The sequence below is a fragment of the Thamnophis sirtalis genome, unplaced genomic scaffold (assembly GCF_051295495.1).
Source record: "Thamnophis sirtalis isolate CommonGarterSnake01/CBP01778 unplaced genomic scaffold, rThaSir2_p1.2 scaffold_6, whole genome shotgun sequence".
Taxonomy (NCBI): Eukaryota; Metazoa; Chordata; class Lepidosauria; order Squamata; family Natricidae; genus Thamnophis; species Thamnophis sirtalis.
Genome location: NW_028261386.1, coordinates 72,816,188 through 72,837,538, shown reverse-complemented (window position 1 = coordinate 72,837,538; position 21,351 = coordinate 72,816,188). Strand labels below are relative to the sequence as shown.

At 39.3% G+C, this 21,351-nt stretch overlaps 1 protein-coding gene across 30 annotated transcripts in view; it reads left to right on the top strand.

Annotated features, from left to right (window-relative positions):
* Positions 1-21,351, top strand: part of AFDN (afadin, adherens junction formation factor) — a 95,098-nt gene that overhangs the window by 16,773 nt on the left and 56,974 nt on the right. For 17 of the 30 annotated variants that reach the window (XM_087718161.1, XM_087718172.1, XM_087718151.1 and 14 more), the window contains exons 3-8: positions 12,353-12,468; positions 15,795-15,955; positions 17,039-17,199; positions 17,329-17,486; positions 18,378-18,489; positions 18,942-19,100. In XM_087718161.1, the coding sequence (XP_087574287.1) occupies positions 12,353-12,468; positions 15,795-15,955; positions 17,039-17,199; positions 17,329-17,486; positions 18,378-18,489; positions 18,942-19,100 (867 nt within the window). The remainder of the gene's footprint in view (positions 1-12,352; positions 12,469-15,794; positions 15,956-17,038; positions 17,200-17,328; positions 17,487-18,377; positions 18,490-18,941; positions 19,101-21,351) is intronic. The other 13 variants (XM_087718173.1, XM_087718163.1, XM_087718156.1 and 10 more) reach the window with 3 other exon arrangements.

The following is a 21,351-nucleotide window of genomic DNA, read 5'->3' as shown; positions in this document are numbered from 1 at the left end:
TTGTGGATTTTTAAAAAAGAAATTGGTATTTTTATTCCTCTGAGATCAAGAATATTGGTGCAGTTTAATTAGCTCAAATAAGAGATAACTTGAGATAACTGTATAGTTCTTGTGATATATCTGATTTAGTTTCATTATCTTATTTTGAAGAGGACAATGATTAAATGAATGCTTCCACGATTCCAGTTGGAAACAGTAGATTGCAATTTCTGGGCAGTAGGTTAAAGCTGATTGTGGAGAGTTGCATGATACAGACCTACGATGGCAAACCTATGGCACGTGTGCCAGAGGTGGGACACAGAGCACTCTCTGTGGGCACGCGTGCCGTTGCCAACTGCTCTACTGGTTTTCAGATGCACATGCATGCTGCCCAGCTGGTCTTCGCGGGTGCCAGAGTGCCGGAAAACATCCTGAAAACATCCCAAAAAACGGCCTAAAAATGGTCTGAAAACTGCCCGAAAAACACACAAAACCAGCCATGCATCCGCAGGCCAGCTGGTCTTTAGGTTTCTGGTGCTCCGGCGCGTGCATGCATGTGCATTCTGCTTTGGGCACTCAGTGCCAAAAAGATTTGCCATCACTGATATAGACATTTATATAAGATTTCATGTTTTTCTTTAGTTTCAAAAAGAAAGAGCAAGAATAGTTATTGAGTTAAGAGAATAAATGGTTTTCTATGCGTTTGGTGAGAACTATGTTTTGGCAAAAGAATATATACAGATATTTATAAACTGGCCCTTCCCCATAAGTCCCCAGTTGTGAGACCCAGCTTATTAAGTTGGGCTCTAGGAATCAGTTGGGACTGTTGGTATTGTACAAAACTCTCTGCTTCTTAGCAACTTCCCTAACTGAGCTGCTTGACTCCCATTTCTGGTTTGAGAAACTTACCGTATTTTTCGGAGTATAAGATGCACCTTTTTTAGTCAAAAAAGAGGCAGAAAATCTGGTGCGTCTTATACATCGAATACAGCATTTTTTGTCTCAAGTTCTTCAAAAAGAACTTGTCATGATAAATTTTAATAAGACTGCCTTTGCTATAAGAGTTAGAGGGCTGCGTGAAAACCAACAGGAGAATTTGAAACAGACCTTCTTTGAGGCTTTCAGTCGCTTGGTGGGAAGTCCGGGACTTAACTTTGATTGGCAGATTCAAAGAATTTACCGCCAGAATTCCTGGGTAGCAAAACAGCGACAGCTTCCGAGGGACATAATAATATACTTTACTACAAGGGAATCTAGAAATGAGATAATACAGAGGCTCTACGGAAAGAGGTTGAGAATTGATGGGGAGGACTTGATTGTTTTTAAAGAGATACCATTTCAAATATTAAGATCAAGGAGACAGTACGCTTTCTTAACCGAAGAACTCAGAAACTCTCAGATTCCATACAAATGGGAAGTCCCAGCTGGTATTACAGTTACATTTGGCAACCAAAAACACCGCATTAATTCTGTCTGTGAAGCCCGAAAATTTTACTACGAGACCCTGAAGGCGGGACTTCCTGATTCATCCGGATCTGGGGAGAGACAAGGAGAAGGAGAAGACAAACAGCGAGACACGTGGCTACAAGGCGGAGGGTGTTGCTTTTCTCTTCCGGAAGGGCAGAAGACTAAAGAATAAAGACTAAGCGATGTTTTTAAAGCTTTATGATTTCCGTCTGGGATAAAATGGAAAAGTGGCATATCGATGATGAGACATGGAGACTGAAAGAAGCGTTGCTGATTGTGGACATATATTGTACATAAGTTTTGTCTGAACTCTAACTCAAATTGTGCATGAATTATTTTCTTAGGCGAGGAGAGCGGAAATTGTGATCTTTTTGAGTTGTGGTTTGGGAAGAACGGAGTTGGGAGGTGCGTGGGAGAGGGAAGGGTAGCGAAAGCTTAATTAGATTACCTGGGGCTAGAACGCAAGCTGATGTTTGTTTGAGTTGCTATCTCAATATAAGGTTAAGAAAGATTGGTCGGAGAATCTTCAGGAAAGTGGAGTAAACATGGGAGGAGCAATGAATGTGGATAAAATATATATGTGGATATGGATAAAGGCAGGGTGGAAGGTAAAAAATTTATATGTGGAGGTGGGTAAGGATAGAAAGGGAGGTGTTGGAAATGAAAAATGAAAGAAGTATTTGAGTTTAATGGTGTTATAGAAAGGTTTGGATATTTGGATAAAAAAAGAGATAAATTAAAGGTCTGAATAGATAGATAAAGCAAGGAGACTTTTAGTTGGGGAATTCTAATTGATCAACTTACCTGGCTCTAATACAGTTTGAAACCCTGCAAGTAGCAAAATAATCGAAATTTGGAATGAGCTACATTGTTTAAGATTTACAGATAATGGGAAGCTGTGTTAACGTAGTGGGTTTATTGACCCTTTTTGTTTCTTTCTCCTTTTTGTGTGTGAGTGTGTGTTTTTTTCTTTTTTAATTTCTTATTTTCTACTATTTTTCCTTTTGCTTTTTGGCTTTACTTTTATCTTATTTTTTTAATTTTAAAGTTAGCTGGCCTTATTATACTCAAATGCTTGTTAAAGAATTATGCCGGGTATGGGACCTGCGAAGCCGTAAGGGGGTTAGGGAGGGGGGATTATAGGGGGGAGGGGGGAGGGTGGAATCACAGTTTCAATCCTTAGAACAATAAGAATTCACTTGTATACTGCGGCTCGTTTTTCTTTCTTTTTTCTTTTTTCTTTTTCTACTTTTATTTTAAAAACAAACTGAATTGTATGGATACACCAAAGTGAGGAGAAGAGGGAAAGAGAAGGGAGAAGTAAAGAGGGAGTGAGAGGGAATGTAAGGAGGGTGAAATGGAGGGAGGGGGAGATGTCTGAGGGGGTAGGGAAGTAGAAGAGGGGAATGCTGGAGGGGTGAAAGGAAAGTTGGAGGGGGAAAAGAGAGGGTGTATGGGGGAATGAAGTGTTATGTTGGGTTTTTTTTTCCTTTTTTCTTTTTTTTATGCACAGTATATAAGTGATTGTATAAAATGAAAATGAAAATGAAATAAATAAAATGTATTTCTTAGAAAAACCTTGGTGCGTCTTATACTCTGAAAAATACAGTACTTATGGTTTTGCAGGATTTTAATATGCCTTCCCTGAAATAGATTCTGATTTTTTTTTTGAGGGAGAGGTGGGTTGTTTCTTTATCTAATAAAGAGAGTGTGGTTTGCTCCTCCTTAAGAAGCCATTGCTGGAACCCACTTTAATTTTCATCCAATATATCGCTCCCTTGTTTGGGAAGATGGTAGAGAAGCAAGAACAACAGCTTCAGGGGGCCTTTGAGGAAATAAGTTATCTGGACCATTTTAATTAGGATTCAGACCCAGGTATGGGATGGAAACAGCATTGGTTGCCCTTTTGGATGAACTTTGTGTGAGTGGGCTGAGGGTAGTGCATCCATCTTTGCGCTATTTGACCTCTCAGCTTTCAATACCATCAATCATAGTAGTCTTCTTAATAGGCTCAGAAGATTAAGAGTGGGCAGCATGGTGTTTGCTGGTTTGCCTTCATCCTTCAGGGCCAATTTCAGTTGGTGTTGATAGTGGAGGACAACTCTTACTCTCGGCCCCTACTGTGTGAGGTGCCATAGGGTTTGATGTTTTCTCCTCTCCTTTATAACATCTACATGAGGTTGCTGGGTGAGTTCATCTGCCACCATGGGATGAGATGTCATTAGTATGTTGTGGGTACCGAGGTGGCACGGTGGTTAGAGTGCAGCACTGCAGGCTACTTCAGCTGACTGCAGTTCTGCAGTTCGGCTGTTCATATCTCACCGGCTCATGGTTTACTCAGCCTTCCATCCTTCCGAGGTGGGTAAAATGAGGACCCAGATTGTTGTTGGGGGCAATATTCTGACTCTGTAAACCACTTAGAGAGGGCTGAAAGCTACCCAGTTATATATTTTCAACTTGGGGGTTTAAGCAATGCCTGGAGGCCTTGGTTGAGTCTAGATGGGGAACAAGAGACTTCAGCTCAACTCTGACAAGGCCAAATGGCTTTGGCTTGGGGCTCCAGGATTTTGCCATCTGTGCTACTGAATGGGATTTCAGTATGCAGTGACATCCAGAGCGCACTCTGAGAGTTCTCCTGAATGCATGACTCCTGTTCAAGGAGTAGGTGACAGTTGTGGGTAGGAAATTGCCATTTTTATCCCTCCTGTCTTTTGGTTTGTATCTTTCACTTTTATGACATGTATTATTAAGGATATTAATAATAAATAATAAATATTGTCTATTTTGTTTTTATTTTATTTTATTATCTGATTGTTGTTTGCTGCCGAAAGTCACCTCCAGTGGGATGGGCAGTTATACAAGTTTAATTAATATTTAAATTAGTGTAATGATTTAATTCCTATAAATATATGAACTATCTTATCCACACCTGTAATAGGCCCTTTTGACTTGTAGATAGAAGTGGAAGAGCAGTAACTCCCTGCTCTGGGTCCACTTTTCTGTATAGGAGAAAAAAAATCTGGTTCCTTGGACAGAGGGAACGATTGCCTCTTTGCTTTTGTAAAGGGACTCTCAGAATTTTTTTTTTAAAGTACATTTATTCAGTATGTGTGTGATAAAATAAAACTGGTGGATCTTATGTAATACTTTGCTGATAAATAGATGAAATGCTAAAGCTCAATGCTACTACATTCTTATATAAATACTGTTTCTCAATTTGTGAGCAGGAAGAAATAAAACATTAAAATAGAATAATCAGCTTTGTGGTAAAACAAAGGAAAGGCATATTTGAGCATAAGAATAGTATGCAGGCCTCAATATTATCATACGAAAACAGAAACTTTCTATAGACTTTTCAGAAAGATGCATTAATATTTGGTACTGGAAGTAGTTAACCTTAAGCCAGACTCTATGTGTTTCTTTTTAAAATGTCTTTCTCTCCCCCCTTTTCTTCAGGTGTAACAACATACAGATCATAAATACTTTTATAGCATGCAGACTGTATTTCTAAAATGTTTAGTTCACGATGCTTTTATCTTTCAGAATATTTACGTTTATTTTACATAAAATCTCTTATTAACAGATTAAGTATTCAGTATTCCCAGCAGTGTGTTGTATCTAAAATATATATACGCAAAGTAACTCAACTGCAGCAAATTACATTGTGTAATTGAAGTAGCATGATGATGTCACTTCAGAAAAGCAAATTGAGGCACATAATGAGCACTGTGCCATGTTTGATACTGAATTTATAATCCAAGGCCATCAATATAGTCAACATTTGGAGAAAAGGCAAAGATGTGTTTTGAATTTTTTTTTGGGGGGGGGACATCTCAGTGAAATTGATTATGGGCTTCTTCAGCGTAGATGATATTTCTCTGGTTTAAAATTTTAGCATTTTAACCAATTTAGTTTTCAATTTTACATTTAGCCATGTTTTCCTTATTCTTTCATATCTTTTTGCTTTATCTTACCATATTCATTCATTCATTCATTTTTAAACATGTTTTATTTCTGCTGTTTTCATTTCTCCCTCCTAATGTCAAGAAATGTAAAGATAAAAGACTGACAAATACGTGTAAAAGAATTAAAGCAGAGCATTTTACTTTCTTCATTTTATTGTGGAGACTGGTGAGCTAATTCATAAGTAAAAAGAGAGTATTAGGAGAAAATTAGGTTTGATGATTCTGAAGCAGGGGTGGGTTCCTACCGGTTCGCACCGGTTCTTGCGATCCGGTTCGTCAGTGAACCCGGAAGTAATTAACTTCCGGGTTCCTAGCCCCTGTCGCTGGGTGCCTGCAGGGTTTTTCTTTTTAAAAAACACCTCTCCGGAGAGGAAGCCCTGTCAAAGGGCACCTTTCCTGCCTTGGCGGCTGCAGGGACCACCCCGCTGCTTTCTCTTCCTCCTCCTCCTCCTCCCCTTCCGCCCACAGCAGCAGCAATGGCAGCCGAGCTGGGAAAGGGGCGCTTTAGCAGGGCTGTGGCAGCCCTGTCAAAGGGCACCTTTCCCACGTCGGCGGCTGCAGGGACCGCCCCGTTGCTTTCTCTTCCTCCTCCTCCTCCTCCCCTTCTGCCATGAGCAGCAACAACGGCAGCCAAGCTGGGAAAGGGGCGCTTTTGCAGGGCTGTGGCAGCCCTGTCAAAGCGCACCTTTCCCGCATCGGCGGCTGCAGGGATCGCCCCGTTGCTTTCTCTTCCTCCTCCTCCTCCTCCCCTTCTGCCATGAGCAGCAACAACGGCAGCCGAGCTGGGAAAGGGGCACTTTTGCAGGGCTGTGGCAGCCCTGTCAAAGCGCACCTTTCCCGCATCGGCGGCTGCAGGGATCGCCCCGTTGCTTTCTCTTCCTCCTCCTCCTCCTCCCCTTCTGCCATGAGCAGCAGCAACGGCAGCTGAGCTGGGAAAGGGGCGCTTTTGCAGGGCTGTGGCAGCCCTGTCAAAGCGCACCTTTCCCGCGTCGGCGGCTGCAGGGATCGCCCCGTTGCTTTCTCTTCCTCCTCCTCCTCCTCCCCTTCTGCCATGAGCAGCAGCAACGGCAGCTGAGCTGGGAAAGGGGCGCTTTTGCAGGGCTGTGGCAGCCCTGTCAAAGCGCACCTTTCCCGCGTCGGCGGCTGCAGGGATCGCCCCGTTGCTTTCTCTTCCTCCTCCTCCTCCTCCCCTTCTGCCATGAGCAGCAGCAACGGCAGCTGAGCTGGGAAAGGGGCGCTTTTGCAGGGCTGTGGCAGCCCTGTCAAAGCGCACCTTTCCCGCGTCGGCGGCTGCAGGGATCGCCCCGTTGCTTTCTCTTCCTCCTCCTCCTCCTCCCCTTCTGCCATGAGCAGCAGCAACGGCAGCCGAGCTGGGAAAGGGGCGCTTTTGCAGGGCTGTGGCAGCCCTGTCAAAGCGCACCTTTCCCGCGTCGGCGGCTGCAGGGATCGCCCCGTTGCTTTCTCTTCCTCCTCCTCCTCCTCCCCTTCTGCCATGAGCAGCAACAACGGCAGCCGAGCTGGGAAAGGGGCGCTTTTGCAGGGCTGTGGCAGCCCTGTCAAAGCGCACCTTTCCTGCCTTGGCGGCTGCAGGGATCGCCCCGTTGCTTTCTCTTCCTCCTCCTCCTCCTCCCCTTCTGCCATGAGCAGCAACAACGGCAGCCGAGCTGGGAAAGGGGCGCTTTTGCAGGGCTGTGGCAGCCCTGTCAAAGCGCACCTTTCCTGCCTTGGCGGCTGCAGGGATCACCCCGTTGCTTTCTCTTCCTCCTCCTCCTCCTCCCCTTCTGCCATGAGCAGCAACAACGGCAGCCGAGCTGGGAAAGGGGCGCTTTTGCAGGGCTTCCGCCACGTCCCCAAGGACCGCTGACCTCGCGCCTCCGTTTCTTCTTCTTCCCCAGCCTTCCCAGTTAGCTTGCTTGAAGCTCCGAGGAGGCGGGAGGAGGGTCGCAGGAGTGGAAGTGGGGGGAGGTCTTCCCGGCCGGGAAGAGCTGAGAGGCTGCCGGCCCCTTTCGCAGGAAAGTTAACTTTTCTTGGCGAAATCCTGCCCCCCCCCCCCCCGCGTGGTTGAGTGGTCGGCTGTCCTCTTCCCGTAAACCGCCCGGAGTTACGTGTGTGTGAGGTGGGCTGCCCTATGCATTTGCGTGTGTGCGCTGGAAAGAGAGTGAAAAAGAGAGGGAGAAATAATTATATGAATTAGATAGATCAGTCTTTCTCCACCTTGGAGACTTGAAAGTGTGTGGACTTCAACTCCCAGAAAGGGAGTTGGGAGAAAGGGAGAAAGGAGGAGAGAATGAAAGGAAGATGGGGGAAAGAAGAAAGAGGTAAGGAGAGGAGGATGGAAAGGAGAGAAAGAGGGGGAGAGAGGGTAGAAAGGGGAAGAGGAAGAGCAGGAGTAAGAGAAAGGGAAGGGAAGAAGGAAGGGGAAGGAGAGGAAGAAGGAGGAAAGTAGAGAAGGGAGGGAGGGTGAAAAGAAAGAGGTAAGGAGAGGAGGATGGAAAGGAGAGAAAGAGGAGGAGAGAGGGTAGGAAGGGGATGAGGAAGAGCAGGAGTAGGAGAAAGGTACAGGAAGAAGGAAGGGAAAGGAGAGCAGGAAGGAAGAAAGTAGAGAAGGGAGGAAGGGAGAAAAGAAAGGGAAAATAAGGTGGTGTTATAACAGGAGGAAGGGATGGTAAACAAAGCAACCCAAACTGTATATTATAACCTATTAAATGAAATAATAAATATATAAGAATGATAAATGTTAAAACACTTGTAACCAAACGACATGCTATATGTGATGATGGGTTTTTTTCTTTTTGTTTTGTTTTGTTTTTATTGTTGTGGGTATGTGTCGTCTATGTAACAAAAAAAATAAAAAAAATATTTTTATAAAAAGGTGGAGAAACACTGAGATAGATGATAATGAGGGAGGGAGAGGGAGAGAGAGAGAGAGAGACCATAACTAGATAGACAGATAGGCAGGCAGATAGACGGATGGATAGAGAGAAAGAGAGAGAGATAGGTAGGCAAGCAGATAGATGGATGGAGAAAGAGAGGGGGGAAAGAGGGAGAGGGATACCATAATTAGATAGGCAGTCAGATAGACAGATGGATGGATAGAGAGAGAGAGAGGATGTATATAATTAAGGTGACCAGACATCCCTAGCAAGGTCGCAGGCTGGCAGTAACTGCCGCGGCCTAGCTCCCCCCCCCCACGGTCAATGGTGTCCCTCTTTACCAATCTGAAAATCTGGTCACCTTACTTGTTTAGGTAATTCTGAGGTGGTTGATGGTTCTGTGAGTGCCTGTCCTTTATAATTTTCCACATTGCCTTGATGGTTTTTATTCCAGTGACTTTGTCTTTCCTGTTCTTAGGCTTAGGAAAAAAAAAAACTGGTTTCATTGGCAGTCTTTCTTTTTTTTTGGGGGGGGGGGGGATTTTTATTTTTTTGGTGTTTTCCTAGCACTGTCATAGTTTGTGGGTGTGGGTGGGTGTGTAATGTCCCACAGTTATCTATGCATTAATAATGATCTAGTAATATTAATAATATCTAGTAATTAGTAATATCTAGTAATAACATCATCTTGGCCACTCCCACCAGGTCACATGGGTGGCAGGCCACTCCCATCCGGTCACATGGGCGGCAAGCCACTCCCATCCGGTCACATGGGCGGCAAGCCACTCCCACAAAGGAGGCCACGCCCACAGAGGTGGTTCGAACAATTTTTGAAACCCACCCCTGTTCTGAAGCTATGCTGAGTGCAGCTAATAGGACAGTCTGGGGAATCCTTTCTAAAAGCAGTTCCAGTGTGCATAAACTTTTTCCATTTTACCTCCTTTAGTCAGCACAGAAACTCAGAGGCTACACCTATAATTGGGAATACAGGTGTTACTTTTCCATGTCATCAAATAATGCAGAGAATATAACTAGTTTCCAAAACAAGTTAATATGTCAAAGATTCAAATATCTAATGATGGCCTAAATGCAATATAAAGTGAGCAGATGTGCATGTGCATATGGGATTTTTTTTTCTTGCTGTTCTGCTGTATGCTCTCTGGAAGATTAACATTTGGGGAACAGGCCACATCTTATCCTAGACTTTTAAAAAGGACCAGAAGTTTGTAGTCTCATCTCCAACAGTTGGAAGACAAATATTGGAAAACTTATTTCTTCTATAATAAAATAGCCAAATCGCACTCCTGTTATCATGTTGCTTTTTCTTATTCTCCTGTGCGCTGCTTGGAGAATCCAAGTGTGGGTTCAACTTCTGTCTATCTGCCCAGTGACTGAGTTTTATTAAGAACTTTGGTCAAACCTTGGCTCGACTGTTTTCAGTTTCTCAACTCAGTCTGAAGCCCATAGGATGTGACTACCAATCTCCTACAAACTACTAAGCCAAAAAAAACAGATTTGTCCCAGACTTGAATCCTTTGATCATCGATTTGGAGTTTTCTACCTGCTCTTGCTGCAACAGAAGGTTTGTTCTTGATATAGGGAAGCTTTTCATTAATCTTACATGATTTTCATAGTTTTCTTACTACTATTTGATCTCCAGACATATTTTTGTAGCATAATAAAATGATACAAGACAATTCCACAGGATTTTTATAATATAATCTATATTCTATAAGATGTTTCTAATGTAATGCCTTATTGACATAAATTTGGCAGTGTTTCTAAGGTAAAATATGGTATTTTTACAGGAGCAACAAAACCAGTTTCATTATTTTTTGTCTCTTGGTTTAATAGAAAAAGTTTAGGTTGATGTGCACCCAGGTAACAACAACCAACAAGAAATTCTTGTTTTACTGGTTTATTATTTAGCTGAATGATCTTTTTATGCTTTAAAGAGATTATGGTGATTTATAGTGAGTGATCTGCTACCCTGTATTTGACACTGGTTAACTAATTTTGTGTCATTGGGTCATTGTCAACTTTTACTGATCATATAGATTTTCTCCATGATAATATGTTACTAACCTGATCTACAGTACCCATTGCTACTGTACCAGAGTCTATCCACCTTGTTCTTGGTGGTTGTTCTTCTTCCCAGCATTAGAACCTTTGTTAGAGAGCTATGTCTTTGCATAATGTGTCCAAATTAAGATAATTTGGGTATGGTCATTTGTACTTTAAGTAAAAACTGTGGATTGAGTAGTTTGAATTGAAAAAAAAACCTCTGGATTGAGTAGTTTATCCATCACTAAAATTCAAAAGAATCAATATTCTATCTTGTTTCTTCAAAGTCCAACCTTCACTGTCATAGAGTATCACAGGGAAAAGTGCTTGCATTATTCTGATCATTGTAGGTAGAGATACATCATGGAATGAGTATCTTTTCATGGCCGCTTTGCTAAATGCTAATCTGCCGTGTATTTGTTGACTTCATGTTTTTTTACTATTGCACCTAAAAGGCAGAAGCTATCTGTCACTTCAGTATCTTCATTAGCATCTCAAAGGATGATTGTTGTACTTGATGTTATTCATTTGGTTGGCTTATACTTGATTTTAGTCATTTTTTTTTTGGCAAAACTGTTGTGAATTAAATCACATGCTCATGGGATGCTGCAAATGGCCATAAATACTGCTATGTTGCCAAGCATTCATAATTCAGTCATGTGATCAATGGGAGGGGCAACTGTTAGGACATTGGATCCAGATTGTAAGTCCCCTTTTTCAGGTCAGTCCTAACTTTGAACAGTCGCTAGGTCATTTTTGTTTGTTTTCTTTTGAATGTAACTGATCATAGATCAAATATTGACTGAATTGATTGATCAATTACTTAGTAGTAAGTTGAATACCTGTGGTATCATAAGCATAACACAGGTTATTGATGTTTTTCCTCCAAATTCAAAAAAGATAAAACAACTTCTTCCAATCAAGTTTTCTTTAATATATATTCATATGGGTTGAATAATTAAGGGGAGAGTATAAGCCTTGATTCCCCACTTTGCCATCCATAGTCTGTCCATACTGTAGCTTCCTGACTCTCATATATATATATATATATATATATATATATATATATATATATATATGTGTGTGTGTGTGTGTGTGTGTGTGTGTGTGTATGTATGTATGAGGACAATGAGATGTTCTGTGATCTCTGACACTATTAAATACTGATAATGAAGCTGTTTATTTAGTTCATGGTTGGTTTAGGAACATGTCTTTTGAATATTAATCAATAGATGCTATACTGCAGTAATTATTTGAATAAAAATTAGTAAATTGGAGTGTACGTAGTTGCATCAGCTAGGTTTAGAGCAAGCATTGTTTTATATCCCATTAGCTTAAGAACTTTTTAGAAACTTGCAAACAACTTATATTTGTTCTTAATTTTAAATCTTGTCCTTATTAAATCTTATCGGTTTCATAATTATATATTATTTGGTTGATTACTTTTTAATAGATGAATGACTAAAAACAAAATGAATCCCTTGACAATATTAATTTATGTTGTCAAAGAGGGAGATTTTGGTGATAAAAGTCTAGTAAGTTAAAAAAGGAATGATCTCCCTCCATGTATTGAAGAAACTTTTAAATTGTATGTGTACATGCTGATATATTTAAACATTTCATTACATGTTTGATTTTTGGATGACTTTTGAAGCCCATGGGCAGACTTTAAATGTTCAAAGCAATATTTTTTAAAATAAGATACTTTTTATATTGTACTAAAAGTGCACTCTGGGAATTGTCATCCAAAAACAGTGCCGACTAGAAAATTAGGAAATTCTAGTCCTAACACACCTGATAAGTGTCAGATGAGAAATGGTTGGTTCAAATTTCAGTTACTGACAGTTTATTCATTTTGATAAACTGAAAGACTTGATAGTCTTCTGTTATGATACAAGAACAGTCTATTAACTAAATGTATTTGCTGTGTCATTTCTTGGCTGCTATGTTAATTGTCAACATTCTGCATTGTTTGATCTTGTCTTTTTTTCTCTTATATTGAAGAAGAAAGAAGATTGGATATAGATGAGAAACCTCTAGTTGTACAATTAAATTGGAACAAAGATGATCGTGAAGGAAGATTTGTGCTTAAGAATGAAAATGATGCACTTCCTCCAAAGGTAAAAAGCAATAGATGTAGATGTAGATATAGATGTAGATAAATTTATTTATAGGCTGCCCTTTTCCCTGAGGGGACTCAGGGCGGCTTACAACGTATAGGGAAGGGAGTACACACAATGACATATAAAGACAGTACGTAATTAAAAATAGAAGCAACATTCATTCATCATTCGGGAGGGGACGGATTATAATCTTTAACCCCAGGCCTGGCGGGATAGCCAGATCTTGATCAATGTTCTGTATAAGTGGGTATATATTTGAGCTGTATATCTGAGTTTTTCTATGTTTATAAAAATAAACTTTGTATATCTTGAGTTTTCTGTGCTTATAAAAATTGTCTTTGTATTACAGATTTTTTTTGTAATTCTCCATTAATAGTCAATGAATGTGCCTTTACATGTAGTCTTATGCATGATGGCACAGTTGTGTTAGGCAGAATGTGTGATTTCCATTCCATTTAGTTTATATTAGCTTAATTTCTCAAATTAGGCAGTTAATGCTGATTCAAATGCTGGTTTTTTTGGAAATGGAAATGTTAAATAGTTCTATAGATACGTAGAAGGTGGTCAGTGATTACAAATATTATGCTTATGACAAAATACTAAATGTTTGTGTGTAAAGTCCAATTCATTTGTTATTTAAAAATCAATATTCTTAGAATTCTGCTTTAAGTGCCTCTGAGGATCTTCATTATATTTCAGCTCAAAAAAGGAATTTTATGACCAGTGGTAATGCTTAACACTCAGTTAAGAAAAAAATAATTCATTGTTGCTAGCCATTTAAGGTTGACCATAATAGGAAGCCACATTTATAAATGCTAAAACTGCTTTTATTATAAGGCTACAGTAACTTCTTGAAAGCATAGATATGCTTACTTGATCCTTCCCTTTATCTTCATGAGAATTATAGAGGATCCTGTCTGAGGTATTTTCCCATATTTCATTTCCCCCCTGGATTTAAAGTTATTTTATCTGACATCGTAGTTGTTTTTTCTTCCTTCCATTCCTCAAGCTTCTGTCTTCCATCTGTTACATAAGTAGAAGATTTATTTATGTACTGTATTTTTCGGAGTAAAAGACGCACCTTTTCCTCCCCCCAAAAGAGGGTGAAAATTTGGGTGCATCTTGTACACTGAATGTAGCTCCACCCACCAGAGGCCAAAAATGTGAGGCATGGAGGCAGCGATGGTGTGTGGCAATCCCTGCAGCCTGGAACAGCTGATTGGGAGTATTCTCCCAGTTGGTGGAGATAGCAGCCAGACTGGGTTTTTACTCTGTCTAGAATCCAATTGGACTGAGTCTACAATCTGTGATGTCATCGTGCATTGGTGGCTCCACCCAGCTTTAGACTCAGTATAATTAGGAATAGATGTGAGAATTGGTCTCTCCTCAATTTTTTTCCAAAACGCTTCTTAATTGGAATTTTTCAAAAATATTTTTCCTTTAAATTGGTTAGGAACCTAGTCTGACTGATCTCCTCCAACATCGGATCGAGCAGGGGACTTCCCAGCGGTCCTGGGCCAAGTGGACAGGCCTTTGGCGACGAAGCTAAAGGGAAGCAACACCCACGAGTTCGCTCCGGAGCGCTTCTTACCATCTGCCGGCCGGCGCACGTACTTCCCTAGCCTCTCTCCTGGCTCACGGGCAAAGGCCAGAGGCATCAAATAGTGCTGCCTCTTCGATTGCTAACTTTCTATTCCTGCTTTGGCATAATTCCTTGGGCACGGCTCCATAGCAGGCCACTACAGTGGTTCCTGCTCCCCCATCAGAAATCTAACAGGAAATGCTCCCCTCACCGGGTCCTAGTTCCCCAGGAAGTGAAAAGATCTCTGGACTGGTGGAGATCCCTGCCATGTCGCAGGGGACACCGTTCAGGGAGCCGACACCCCTCACCCTAACGACCGATGCCAGCCTGGTAGGATGGGGGCACACTTGCAGAACTTTATAGCCTAGGGCCAGTGGTCAGCAAATGAGCGCCAAAATAGCATAAACTGGCTCGAATTGCGGGCCGTCCAATTAGTCGTATTACACTTTCAGGACTTTGTCAGGGATGCCCACATATTAGTCTTGACCGACAACACAACCACCAAGGCTCATGTCAATTGTCAGGAGGGGACCCAATCCTGGGCTCTCATGAGGGAGGCCAAGCCAATCTCTTATTCTCTGGGTGGAATCCCATGTAGCATCCCTCAAAGCAGAACACATCTCAGGGGTCCTGAATGTCCAAGCAGATTGGCTCAGCCAATATGCACTGAAAAAAGTGAGTTGTGACTGTTTTTCACACTTATGTCCATTGCAGCATCCCCAAGGTCAGTGAACAAACTTCAGATGCTTGGCAACTGGTTCATATTTATGATTATTGCAGTGTCCTGTGGTCATATGATCCCCTTTTGTGACCTTCTGACCAACAAAGTCAATGGGGAAGGTAGATTCACTTAACAACTGTATTACTAACTTAACAACTACAGTGACTCACTTAACGACTCAGCAAGAAAGTGGGAAAAAACTACCTAACAAATGTCTTGTTTAGCAACAGACATTTTGGGCTCAATTGGAGTTTTAAGTTGAGGACTACCTATATTAGGCTTATGTACAGTCTCTGAGGGCACAATGGCTCAGTGGTTAAAGATGCTGAGTTTGTTAGCTGGAAAATAGACAACCAGGTTCAAGACCTGAGCATCATAGGGTGAGCTCCCATTCTTGCCCCAACTCCTGCCCACCTAGCAGTTTGAAAGCATGCAAATGCAAGTAGATAAATAGGTGCCACTTTAGTGGGAAGGTAACAGCATTCTGTGTGCGCTGAACTGGGTCCCTCAGCTAAAAAACAGAGATAAGCATTGGCCCCAAGAGTGGACATGACAGGACAGGACAGGAAACCTTTACCTTATACCTCTTTAGTAATTTAACTTCTACAGAAACTCCATTCCGATCAAGAATTCTTGTTTGAAATCAATTCTAGGTCAAGAATAATGAAATTGGTTTGTTAAAATAACTAGAACTTTTAAACAAGAATCTTTAATTGAAAGATGACACCGAAGCTGAATTCTGTCAAAGTAAAAATAGTCACTCTCTAGACAGTGTAAAAGTTGCCATTTTAAAGACACATGAAACTGTATCACATAGGAATGAGCTTTGGTTCAGCATTGTAAATGAATTGTAACCATTCTGTGTTAATCATCTTGGTCAAATGTTGAGATAATTTTACTGATTCTTTGCCAAATACATACATTACAATTATTATTACCATTGATATTTACAATTGAATGTTGTTGGTTTGGAGAATAATATAAATGAATCAAATTACTAATAAAATTGACATGTTTCAGAAGGCTCAGAGCAATGGCCCTGAAAAACAAGAAAAAGAAGGAGTGATCCAAAACTTCAAGAGGACCCTATCAAAGAAAGAAAAAAAAGAAAAAAAGAGGCGAGAAAAAGAAGCACAGCAACAAACTTTAGACAATCATGGGCCATTCCATGGAGATGATATGTGAGTCTCGAATCATAAAATTACAAGAATTGTTAAAAAAAAATTTAAAAATTACTTAACTGATTGGTTCTTACCACATAACTTATTGATAAAAAGTTTTTTATGTGCAGAACAGCACTTCTATTCATAAATACTTTTGCCAAGCATCTGAATTTTGATCACATGATCATGGGGATGCTGCAACAGTTGTAAATGTGAAGAACTGTCAGTGCTGTTGTAACTTCAAATGGTCATTAAACAAATGGTTGTAAGTTGAGGACTACCCATACTTTTGATTCTTTTAATATGTAACCAGAGATTAAGAATTATGAGTGCCTTTTCCAAGTTTCCACGTGTGCTCTTTTTTTTAATTAAAAGTTTTTTTATTTTTATTTTTCAAAACAAACACAACACAAAAAATCCTCTTTCTTTACATACTCTAGAAAGTGTATCGGTTACAAAAGGTTTTCGTGCATTTCTTTCACAGTCACCCATGATTCATATTAATTCTAGTATTTTAAATCAAATATATTTATACATATTACCATCATCCTACCCCCATTCTCGTTTGACTGTTTAAACGTCCTTCATCATAAAACATACCAAAACTCAAGACATAACCACATACATGTGTGTTCTTAAGATGCAAAAAAAAAGCCATGTGTTATCCTCATCTGCCAATATTCTTGGAATTACTTTAAGCAGAATTTGGGAGGGAAATGGAAAGCAAACAGGTTTCCTTTTATCTCTTGGTGACCCATTTTATATTGCTAGAATCCTAGAATTATTTGTCACCAAAAATTATAATGTTGTAGAAACTGGTTGATAAGATGATAAGCTGGTTTGGTGTATAGATAACTGGCTTTGTCCATTAATAACTACAATAAATCACTGCTTATTGACCAGTGGATAAAGTACCTTTAAATAACAGGGGCTTGGGCTGTTGACTTCACATTGATGTTTATATTAATGTGAATATTACATACAATATCACACACACACACACATTTCAGTAGAGAAAGTATATGTTTTATATTACTGTTTTTAAGGGAAACAAATATGTACTTGCATATTTTGAATAATTCTTGAAATTTCTTTTGCCAGTGAAAACTCACGTCTTGCAGCAGAAGTCTACAAAGATATGCCTGAGACCAGTTTCACTCGAACAATATCCAACCCAGAAGTGGTAATGAAACGGCGGAGACAACAGAAGCTAGAAAAAAGAATGCAAGAATTTCGGAGTTCTGATGGCAGGCCAGATTCAGGTGGAAGTTTAGATTAAAAACAAGGAATTTATTTGATGTTTGGATGTCTAGCAGGAGTATTCTATGGAATTTATGAAATAAGTCAAATCATATATGGTACATATAACTTAAATTAATAATTTATTTTAGGTGGAACACTAAGAATTTATGCAGATAGTTTGAAACCAAATATACCATACAAGACAATCCTACTGTCTACTACAGATACTGCAGATTTTGCAGTTATTGAGGCCCTGGAGAAGTACAGCCTAGAAAAGGAAAATCCCAAGGATTATTGTATTGCTCGTGTGAGTAAATTAATGAAAGAAAATAGTGTCAAACTAATTAACTTTCTATGAACATTTGCAGTCTTTCAATGCTATCTCATCTGAGTTTTATTTCTGCTATTTTACATTATTACTGACAAGAGAACACTTTTGTTTCTTAGCCAATACAGTGTTAACACAGTAAATGTTTTGTCTCTCTGATTTGATTTGGTTATTAGTAGTCAAGTAGTAATTTAAAATAAGAGTTATTCTGGACTGGTTAAATTAGTTAACTGATTGGTTTTTCTTTGCTATAATTTCTCCATGACTCCCAGAGCAACTTTAATAAAGCAACACAATGGAATAGACATATAAAAATAAATAAACTATTTTCAAGATAATTGTTTTGAAATGACCTTTATAAAGTTTTTACAGGATCCATGTTCAATTTGCGTTATGGAGGAGGTAGCTCTGTAGACATTAAGGAGTTGTACAAACACATTTATACTTAACAAAAAAGTAATTCATTTGCTTTCTCCATCTTTGTGCCTCTTTCCCACTCTCAGAATCTTATACATTTCTCAGATGATCCCAAATATGAATTTTACTTTAACATGAGATATATAGGTAGGAAGAAGGACCTTACTGTTCTGTTTTACTTAGTAAAAAGATGCATAGTGCCCTCACCTGGGATTATTCGAAAGAGCTAATTCTCGACTGTCTGTTGATTGGTGTTCATCATACTTCAGCTATATTATATCTGTTCTCCCTTTTCTACTTTGTAATACTGAAACTTGGAAGTAAGAGTTATGCTTAAAACATTGTCCTTGAGTAGCAAATTAAAATGTAGCATAAGGGTGTAGATTGAAGCATGATATTATTACAAATAATATGGAAATTTTCTATGTTACTTATACCCTGCCTTTTCTTTAGGTCATGCTTCCTCCTGGTGCTCAACATTCTGATGATAGCGGTGCTAAAGAATCTATCCTTGATGATGACGAGTGTCCACTTCAAATATTCAGGGAATGGCCAAGTGATAAAGGTAACTTTAGTTTTTTAAAGTATGTATTGTAACTTAGTGACTATTTTGACACAAGTGAGTTGTTAGTGAGTTGTAAACAAATTGAAAGGGTCTGAGATTAGTACCCAGACTTTGGATAAATAACAAAAGACTTTCTTGAAGCACCTGAATCTGAAATGAGATATTGTAAGTTCCTCAGTAACTGAACAGTCAAACAGTCCAAAGTGTTTATATGACTTAAAAATGAGAAGCACTGTATAGTGTAGGCCCATTATGTAGTACTAAATAAAAATTGGTAGTACATCTGAATGGAATTGGATTTTGTAATGAAGCTGCATGTGATAGAGAATTAATTTTAATTTTGTAACTTATAATAGACAATATGACTGCTATTGGCTATTTAGTGTAATTAATTTATGCTTCTATTTTTGTAAGTCACATTCAAATGATCTGTTTATGATTTTGTATTTTAGGAATATTAGTCTTTCAGTTAAAAAGACGGCCACCTGATTATGTCCCAAAGAAGCTGAAAAAGCAAGTTGATGTAAAACTATTAAAAGGAAAGGAAAGATCTGGTTATGGCTCTTCTCTTCCACCTGAGAAACTACCTTACCTGGTTGAACTAAGTCCAGGTAAGAATTGTATTATTAAAATGTTATTTGTGTTTGGAGTGATTGACTTTCAGAATTACTCTTGACAATTTCTGAGACTTCCAGTCTGGGGTGTATATATGTGATTTGCACACCTTGACAGAAAAGAAGACAGATAGGGGATATTATTTGTGTTTTTCTGTGTTAGCCAGAGAAAACCATTGGAGCTTTTTTGCATAATGTTAAATATTTTAGATAAACTGTATCTACACAGAACCAGAATAAGAATTGTTACACATATTCAGTCTACAATCTTTGTGTTTCTGAAGTATAGCAATAGTGAAATAATTTCCTTAAATCTAGTGGACAGGCCACTGTCCACTGGAGGGCATCACATGATCCAGTGTGCCCATGCCTTGCTGGGAAGCATCTTTAGTGCCTACAAAATGAGCTTGTGGGCCAAAAATGATTTGGAGACCAAAGGCATGACTCAGAGAGCTACATGCATGCATTTATTTTACAGTTTTATGCTCTAGTTGTCTAATCAAATATTTTGTTCATAATCTAAATACTGGGATACTTTCAAAGATTATCATCAGAAGGAAAACATATATTTCTAAGATACTCTAAGTTGTACAAGAATTCATATAGTGGGAATAAGTAGTGAAATATGTACAGTAAAAGAACTTTCTCTTTTATAAAAGTTACTAGTTTCATACCCTTCTCCCCCATTATTTTATGTTTACATTTCACATGAACCATTGTAGAATAGAACATTGCTTTCAGATGCAGTCAACCATTATATTTTAGTCATTGTTTCATAAGATGCTACTTAAAATATTAAATTATTTCCTTTATAACATTAGAGCAGCATGTCACTTCTATACTAAATTCCTGCGTTTATAGTTTATTAATTGATAATTGATTGTACTCACTTATTTGTTCATGATCACTGATACGAACATAACTTTTAATTAAAGTGGAGCAAGTACCGTGTTTTGATTTATTGATTTAATGCTTGGTTTGTTGAAAGATGATTCTGAAGAACGATTCTATGAGTGTCATCAGGCATATTTGACATGGTTACAGCAGAAATGTGGCAGAACCCATTAAAAATGAAGGGATTAATTTTAAGGAGATAAGGGCAGGGGACTGAAAAGGGAAAGTGCATGAGAGATTCTATATGAATGATGTGGTCTTCATACCCTATATTTTAATAACCAAAGTACAGAATGATTCTTTTATAAAGCATTAAATATATAATGGTGCATAGTTTTAAAGATTATTGATACTATAGCAATAGCATTTAGACTTATATACCACTTCACAATGCTTTGCAGCCCTTTCTAAGTGGTTTACAGAGTCAGCATATTACCCCCAACAATCTCATTTTACCCACCTTAGAAGAATGGAAGGTTGAGTCAACCTTGAGCCTGGTAAGATTCGACCTGCCAAATTCAGGCAGCTGGCAATCAGCAGAGGTAGCCTGTAGTACTGCATTCAGGGGTCCCCAACCCCTGATCCACAGACCTGTACCAGTCCACAGCCTATTTGGGAACCACGCTGTACAAGCAGTGGGCAATGGCATGACGCTTCATTTACACATACGTGAGAACTACTGTAGGTTGCATGTGCAAAACCATCCCCTCCCCCAACCGCTGCTGCCAGGCAATGGAGCAGGAAAGATTATGGATTGCTGTGCTATAGCATGTGGGAATGATCAGTATTACTTAAAAAACTTTGTGACATCATGAATGGTAATAGACTTGGATGTTTTTCATCAGTAAACTTACCTTGGACTAGCTACAAATTTGGCCAGTCACAAATTATCAGCCTACATCAAGAGACTTTTATTACTGGGTGACATTTGAAATTCTCAGTATGTTATAGGGCTCTCACTAAATAGCTGGCAGTGATGGCTATGGTCAATTATAAACTACCCTTTTACCAGAAGACAATGTGATGATGCTAGTCCTAATCACTACTTCTAGTTTTCAATCATTCTCTCTAGTTTTACCTTCATATTAGATGAAAAACTTCATTTGAAATGAAGATTATTCACGAGACTTTAGCATTTTATTTCTGCAGTATCTGCTTTTTAAATTAAAGTAATAGAACAAAATAAAAAAATACTGTTTCTGTGTATGTCAGGGTATCTACAGTACCTAGGGAGAAGGCTGACCCATACTCTACTTTTCATCACTTTATCTGATTAAAATAATGAGTTTTGGGAGATGAATGAGACCAAAAATGTATGTAAGTAAAGGAAAACCCATTGAAAGCAAAAAGCAGC